The sequence below is a fragment of the Trachurus japonicus genome, unplaced genomic scaffold (assembly GCF_045865225.1).
Source record: "Trachurus japonicus isolate A0001 unplaced genomic scaffold, Traja_1.0 AP030360.1".
NCBI classification, from domain to species: Eukaryota; Metazoa; Chordata; class Actinopteri; order Carangiformes; family Carangidae; genus Trachurus; species Trachurus japonicus.
The window spans coordinates 10,529-18,760 of record NW_028220493.1 but is presented as its reverse complement, the minus strand read 5'-3'; the positions used below and the strand labels follow the sequence as shown (position 1 = coordinate 18,760).

General features: G+C 42.2%; 2 protein-coding genes across 2 annotated transcripts; one reads left to right on the top strand and one right to left on the bottom strand.

Moving 5' to 3' along the window:
- The first annotated feature begins 440 nt into the window (after positions 1–440).
- Positions 441–5,149, top strand: LOC146960442 (D-dopachrome decarboxylase-A-like). The gene is made up of 3 exons (XM_085772378.1): positions 441–650; positions 3,975–4,150; positions 4,696–5,149. Exons 1-3 carry the CDS (start codon positions 543–545, stop codon positions 4,766–4,768), a joined length of 357 nt encoding a protein of 118 aa, XP_085628504.1. The 5' UTR covers positions 441–542; the 3' UTR covers positions 4,769–5,149.
- Positions 5,150–5,627: 478 nt separating this feature from the next.
- On the bottom strand, positions 5,628–7,616 carry LOC146960441 (snaclec coagulation factor IX/factor X-binding protein subunit A-like). Its single transcript, XM_085772377.1, has 7 exons — positions 7,454–7,616; positions 7,062–7,121; positions 6,700–6,753; positions 6,495–6,586; positions 6,248–6,373; positions 5,966–6,065; positions 5,628–5,837 (listed from the first exon to the last, which is right to left on the bottom strand). The coding sequence occupies exons 1-7, from the start codon at positions 7,602–7,604 to the stop codon at positions 5,761–5,763; spliced, it is 660 nt and encodes a 219-aa protein (XP_085628503.1). The 5' UTR covers positions 7,605–7,616; the 3' UTR covers positions 5,628–5,760.
- Between the last annotated feature and the right edge of the window lie 616 nt (positions 7,617–8,232).

Sequence of the window (8,232 nt, the reverse complement as noted above, 5' to 3'; positions counted from 1 at the left end):
ATTGGCCGGCCGAGAACCCGCCCACTAGCCTCGAAGCAGCTGTCCACGGAGCTGCTCGGACCTGTCACTCAACGTTTCCGCGCCCTAATTGGCCAGAATTTTAACCTAATAACAGTAAAACGGTAGAGTTAAAAAAAAATTCACCACCCTCAGAGTGTGTGCGGGGGTAGAAACTATCGATTGAGACGAAAAAACGTTCTGACACCAGGCTTTTAAAATGTTTACTGAGGATGTAAAGTCGGCGATTTTAACATGGGGGTCTATGGGGAATGCTCCCTTCTGACACCAGCCCCCAGAGGAATCCGAGGGGATTGCAGTTTTTTGAACGCGGAAGTGAGCTTCACTTCTCAGACCGACAACTGCCCCCTTGGTTGTGAGTGTGGAGATAATTGAACCGTCTCCGTTGTCAACTGTCTCTGGTGGTCTCTGTCTCTTACTTTGAAAGCGTAAACCGGAAGAAGTCTGTCGGGTCTGTGTGTGCTCCTCGGTCCCTCTTCTGGTCCTTCTTCTCACTGTCCGTCGAGCAGACTGCAGCCGCTGACATGCCTTTCATCGATCTGCAGACCAACCTGCCGTCCAGCTCCTTCTCGGAGGACTTCCTGAAGAAGCTGTGCAGCAGCACCGCGGCCGCTCTCGGGAAACCGGAGGACGTGAGTCACTTTTTCACCTCTGTCCCTCTCTGTCACCGTGGGCCTGTGGCTGCTCCGCTCACACTGTCTAATATTACAGACAGCCTCTGCCTGTTTAATAACTGTGTACAGCCGACCACACTGTTACTATTACACGAACAATCTGAATGGGAAAATAAAGTGAAGTTCATAGATTAATAAATAAAACTGTGGCTTGAAGCATGTGCTACCTAAGTGATAATTTATAATTGATTAATCAGGAGGATGCAGTAAAGTATAACTTTGCATTTACTGAATTAAAACAAACCAACTTCTGTCATGTGAATAGAGGCTGCTGCCGTTTCTGCTGATCAGCAGATCGCTATCAATGTTAATAACTGTGTGAGAGGGACATTGTTATGTCAGACTAATATGCTTTTGACCTGTTGACCAGCTCACAATGACTGCACTGATTAATGCCCGTAATAAACTCCAGCTTCATCCTGCAGCACCTCACAGGACAGGACGCCCCCCTCAGGGGCCGCCCCGTTTGTCATTGGCTGGGAGCTTAGGGCGTTTCGTGGGGTGGGCGTGGCCTCTGCTGTCTTACTCCAATAGGGTGGCTTACTGTTTTGTGTTTAAATAATTTATTAAAAAGTATCAAACACTGAAAGTATGGAAAGCCGTTTTAGTCATAATGAAATAAATTAATAAATGCATAAATAAATAAATATAGCCATGAAATGAGTCCCGAATTAAATAAATAGGATGATAAATAGATATAAATGAAATATAAATACATATATTTTTATTTTAAAAACAACATTTTTATTTTTCCAGGAGACTTTTATTTTCTAACGCCTCATTTATTTATTTCCAGATACTTTTATTTCCTAATGTCACATTTATTTATTTCCGGTTACTTTTATTTCATATCGTCACATTTATTTATTTCTGGGGACTTTTATTTCATAGCATCACATTTATTTATTTCCGGCGACTTTTATTTCATAACGTCACATTTATTTCTCTCCTCTTTTATTTCATGCTGCAATATTCAAATGAGGGGGCGGGGTTATCTGGACCCTTTCAGAGTAAAACATCACATGCGGAAGTGCTGTTGTTGTTAATTGTTGACGGCTACTCAGCAACTTGATCAATAACTTGGGGAGGAGAATAGTGTTTTAAACATATTTCGTTTTTTCTAGTTTCTGTTGTTGTTACACATCTCTCTGCCTTATGTGTTAATATAATACATCCATGCTTAAGTGTGCTGCGTAGCTAACCAGCTAGCTATGTCTAGCATTATGTCCCTGCCACAGCAACTGGGTAAAGAGCAGACGGCAGTGTGTCTCGAACACAAAGTGGAGAGGCAGGGATATTGTGGAGCAGGCTAGCACAACCTGCACCCACCTCCCAAAGAAAACATATAATGAACTGCAATGAAAATATTTAAGTCGTTACCGGGTGTAGCTACGTATAGAACTGTGTAAACAGAAACAGTCTCTTTGTCTGCCGGACACCAGAGCCCAGATTGAAGAGGGAGACGAACCGCTCCGGTGTGATACCTGTCGCAGCAGTATTTTGTCTGTGTGTGTGACCAGCTGAAAACGACGACCGGTGTCAGTGCCCGATCCGTACCCGGAACACGATCCGATCACGATCCAACAGAGACGGTCTATGAGGAAAAACACAAGCACGTCGCAACGAATTCCCCTCTGTTCTATTTCTGATTAAATTAAATGTAATGTAGACCGATCAGTTAATTGTAAAACATTTATTTATTGATGTAAATGTGGTGATTTCTGCACATACAGACAGCAGCAAGTCAGCACTGCTCCTCTGACCAGCTCCTCCTGAAGCTTCACTTTTCATTTACACAAACTAATCAATGAGACCCTAAATTAATCTGCTCGCTTTCTCCACCGGCATGACGACGTCTGGGTGACCGGTCAATCACCTCAGCCGGCCGGCTGCTGCCTCTGAGATGAGCCGAGCAGCAAGCTAACGTTAGCTCCCGGTGGCTGCTCCCAGGTAGCTGCTCCCAGCTAGCTCTGCACTTCTCCCAAAACCGGAGCAAACTTCCAAACAGACGTCAGTTGGATAAACTGACCACAGATTAGGACTCTAAACTGTGACTTTCTCGCATGAAAAAATATTTAAAATTAATAAAGTGACGTTTTAACAACGCTACGGCGGACTTTTAGCTGCTCTACTGCTAGGCTATCAGTTAGCATAGCTTTGAAGCTAATGCGGATCATGTTCCGAGTACGGATCGGGCACTGACAAACCCCCCCTCCCCCGCGATAGAAAGAGATCATAATCTCCAGTGTAACAGTGTACACGTCGGTTAGAAGCCCGGGTTACACGTGTAGAAAAAAATTGTAAACGTTGACACCCTTGATATCGATCGCTGATAGCCTACATCCACCCAATCACCCGAGCTCTGGAGCTGCTACGCACCGCTATCGGCGGCAACGATGACGGCTACTGCGGTCCGACGGCAAATTCACGTAAACTACTGCTTCTCTGGGAAAGAGCAGAGCAGACACGTAAACGTACTACTTGTTCTTCTCAACCAGAGTGCCAGTAGGCTACTAACACATAGCTCAGTGGATAGGGAAGTGGATTGTTCAACAATTCACAACAACAGCACTTCCACACACTAGATCTAGCGCAAAATAAGGTGAATAGGCCGTCGTGTGATGTTTTACTCTGAAAGGGTCCAGATAACCCCGCCCCCTCATTTGAATATTGCAGCATGAAATAAAAGAGGAGAGAAATAAATGTGACGTTATGAAATAAAAGTCGCCGGAAATAAATAAATGTGATGCTATGAAATAAAAGTCCCCAGAAATAAATAAATGTGACGTTATGAAATAAAAGTAACCGGAAATAAATAAATGTGACATTAGGAAATAAAAGTATCTGGAAATAAATAAATGAGGCGTTAGAAAATAAAAGTCTCCTGGAAAAATAAAAATGTTGTTTTTAAAATAAAAATATATGTATTTATATTTCATTTATATCTATTTATCATCCTATTTATTTAATTCGGGACTCATTTCATGGCTATATTTATTTATTTATGCATTTATTAATTTATTTCATTATGACTAAAACGGCTTTCCATATGAAAGAAACCAAATGAACAATCAGAACTTAAGAAAATTATACTGAAGAATCTTATTTCCAGGTTTGAATGTGATTTCAGACCACAGGGCTCATGCACTGTGTAGAAAAGTGGTGTCCAATGTGTCTTAAGTGGGATTTGCAGGAACTTAAATGGGCTCTCACCAACCAGTAACAATGCCCTTTAAATTAACCAAATACACACTTATACCTGACTTTTTTTTTATCTCCCAGAGGATGAATTTGGTGGTGACCCCGGGGCTGCCGATGCTGATTGGAGGCTCCTGCTCTCCATGTGTGATGCTGTCGGTGTCTGCCATTGGTGTGACCGACACTGCCGAGAAGAACAAGGAGCACAGCGCCAAGATCTTTGAGTTCCTGACCAAAGAACTCGGTCTGGCTGAAGACAGGTGACCTGCACACATCCTACTGAAACAATGAAACCACCGTCTGCTCTTCATTCACTCCACATTCAGCAAACATTTCCAAATCAGTACAAACAGCACGGTTCTTTAGGAAAAACTAGACTGCTGTGTGCAAGTAGGTCAATTTTTTTGTTAGTTTTTCCACCAGTGGCGAAAGTGGTGAACCTGCTGCTTGATATTCAAAAATTAGTGATCAGCACTGAAGCCAGGTTCATAATGTTTTTAGTGTCCCATGAAACCTCCTCTGCTGTGTTGTCATTTTTTTTGCAGTGCATGTGTAGTCAAAAATTGATGAAGATGTATCTGTATATTTCCTGCTGTCCGAGACAGGAAGTGACGAGTCTTTAACTGTGCTGTTGTGCCTCTTTGTCATATTTGAGTGATTGATATAGATGCCAAAACAAAACAAAAACAAAAAACATTATCACACACGTAGAAAAGGGGGGCTGTGGTTTGGGTGGGGGTCTGTACAACAGGTTACAGCGGGACGTTGTTAAGTGCAGAGACTGACAATGTTTTCTGATCGACAGGATTGTGATTCAGTTCCATGCGCTGCAGCCGCAACAGGTGGGGAAGAAGGGGACTGTGATGAGCTTCTTGTGAAGGATGGTGTCGTCTCAGATGCAGCTCAGTCTCAGAGGAACACTCCTGTTTAGCCTCTGTCTGATCAGTAGTAGCACTAAATCAGTATTAATCACACACTAACAGCTTCTATCTCGGATGATTCAAAGACCTCTCTCTTACGGTTATCTTTCCTGAAATCACTTGCATCACAGACTGTTGAAGATCAGACCAAAACCACATGGAATAAAACATCCAACTAGTTTCAGAAAATAAGTTGAAATGATTTCTTCAGTTTCATTTTCTTGTGTCTTTTCCACAGAGTGTTGATTTTAACATGTCATGTGACCTAATCCTAACGTGATAGTGAAGAGCTATTTTTTTTAATATGTTTTCAGTAAACATATGGTTGAGATGAACTGGGCTCTGTGTCTGTGTGGTTCATGTAGTCTCCAGGTACAAAAACAAGTCTGAAGCTGCCAGGGGTGACAGGTTTCTAACAGATGCACAGTGACTTTTACTTTGCCGTCATTAGGAGAAAAAAGACCACATATTTTTTCACTCAGTTTGAGGAAGACCCACCGCTTAAATCTGTAGAAAGTGAAGACCATATGTGATCAGATCACCAGAGACTGATGTTAATATCAGGTCTGAACATGTCTAAACCGAGCATGACCCTCAGAGGTTGAAATATGAAGCCAAAAACCTGCAGTTCCTCCAATGACCCCTAGAATCTGGCTCCAACAGTGAGTCAGTCTCTGTAGACCCCCGTTTTAAAAGAGTCCAATGAGAGCCAGGTCCAGTTCCACTAATGTCACTGATACTTTACCTCCCCGTGAATGAATTATGATTTTGATCTCAAACCCCATTAAACTCCAGAAAGAAGAACAGTAACTCATTAATTAAATTAACAGACATTTTTATTCCGCATATACAACATATATATAACACTTAAAAGTGACGTACAGTGCTTTAATGAACAATCAGTAGGTTCAGGATTATCTTCAATGGGCAGTAGCAGTGACACAGACGACTTAACAGCTTGACCGTTTGACCTGACACACAAATGGAAACGGCGTGGTGCAGCCATGGTTGGACCAACCCTTGGATTCTGTAAAGACAAAATCATCATCATCATCATCATCAGTGTCGAATCGATAAAATAACATCAGTATGGTAGAAACAGGTCTCTGTGCTTTGTTGAGTGTTTGTCTTTCTGCACGTGTTTTCTGTTCTCACCCTGAGTGTTGAGCTGCAGGCATTTGTAAATGTCAGTGGGGCTCGTCAGCTCCCAGTTGTTGTAGTCAAACCGTGAGCCGTCAACCCATCTCCACCCATCCTGGGGGAAAGTCACTTTGAGTTGTGTGACATTTCAACATTCATGACTAAACACAGCCTGCACCAGTTTCACAAGAAACCCTAAAAACTATAAACTAAATAAAAATGAGTAATACCTCACAGCAAATTATAGCCACTGCAATCAGTTCACAGGCTACAAGCATTTCAAATATTCGTACACACCTCAAAGTGGTAACCTCCAATCCAGGCAAATGCATGGCCACCATTCCTCACCAGGCGCTGGAGAAAGTTATACTGCCATATGTCGTGGACTGAGGCCAGATTACCACCGAATGCAGCACAGTATTGCTGCAGGATGGACAGGAGAGATGGATTTACTTTTTTACACTGCACATAAATGAAGCTAAGAAAGAGCTGCAACCTGCAACCCTTCCCGCTCTTCTCTTTTATGAATGAAATGTTTTATTACCTCAGCGTTTGTCCAGCTCTCATAAATGTTTCCTAAGTAGTAGCAGCTGCCAGCAAAACTCTCCCAACCAGTGAGGCAGAATTGGAAACGAGCTGAAAATGATGATGAGGGTGAACAAACCATGAGAACAAATAAATAACAAAATGGCTGCCAATGTCTCACAGCGGCTTCGCGTGGTACTGTGACGGTTGTGTGTTGTTTTCACCTTGACGAGGAGGAGCTGCTGCACCAGCAGCAACAGCAGTGTCAGGATCCACCTCTGTAAAACAAGCAACACAAGGCCTGTGAGGTTAATGGGTCCTGTCAGACATCACTCAATGTAGATGCACATAGCTGATAGACAGATTAACAGCTAATTTTTAATAGCCCACTATGCATTTTTCAAGGCTTACTAAATGAAGCAGCAGTAGTTACTGTGCTATTGTCTGTGCTGGGACACTTCAACAGTGATACAAAGAACTTGTTTTATGAAAGAAGAGACACATAAATGACACACTCTGCAGTGATCTGTGGTCTGAGCCCAGATGAAAAGAAAGATTTCCAATAAAAATGTGCCCATTAGGCTACCTGGTTCAGGTGCAGCGTTGTTTTCCTGTTGCACAGCAGCAGCAGCTTCAGCTGGAACAACTGAAGACAAAACAGCAAAGTGGATTCATGCAGATCAGCCACATTTCTGCAGTGGATATCATTCAAAAACATGTTACTCTACTGTTGATACTTTTTTAAAACTAGTTTGATCAAATCTGTTTTGACAAAAAGAACACAAGACAGCAATATTAGAGCCATAGTCTGATGAATCGATTGATCCCTCACGCTAATGATATCAATGAGTCCACTTCTAAAGGTATCTAATGACAAGACATTTTAGGATTCTAGAGATATACGTTTAATCCTCAGCCCTGAAGATCACGGCAGATTAATTTGGATTAAAGAGATGATGTATCAGTGCTCTGTCTTACCTGATGCAGCCTGAACAAACAGAGCCGCACAGAGAAGAACGGAGAGCATCAGTAAAGTCTTCATGATGAACAACAGTGATGAACAACTAGAGGGAGGAAGAGTTTCACAAAACATCAGTGTTAACAAGTTGTGACAATACACAGAGATCATTAATGCAATGTAACAGATCCAGACAAATAGTAACACACAAATAACACTTACTCACAGGGAAGCAGCAGTCAAGTAAGTGTGAGGAGCTGGTCAAGGTGTGTGGAGGATGAGTGTTGCTCTGCGCTTTTTATACACACACTCGGCTCAAGCACACAATAAAACATGTGGACTTTGCCTCCCGTGTCAGTGGTGTGTTGTGTTGCAGTAAGACAGATGATTTTTCCTGCTTTACTTCCCACTATGATGACTGACTCATGTCAATAAAACATTTGCTAAGTGGTGGAATGTCCCAGGAAATCTTTCACTGAGGGCAAACAGAAGTTCAAACTACCTCCTTAACTGGAATCGATGTGGACTTATGGGAGTTGACCGAAACTAGTCAAGGAGGCCACAAATCAACACAAAGCATCTGATGAAGAAGAGATAGAAAAGAAAAGTTTGGTCTGGCACCCACTCTGACAACAAGAAGCTTATGTAAAACTGTTGTTATTTAACAAAATACGGTGTGAAAGAGGTGATGTGATCCATAAAAACAAAACTGATGACAGAATGAGTGCACCTTGAAACACTAATATGAAGGAGCATTTAGACAGAGACCACGTCAAGTCAAGTCAGCTTTATTTCTAGA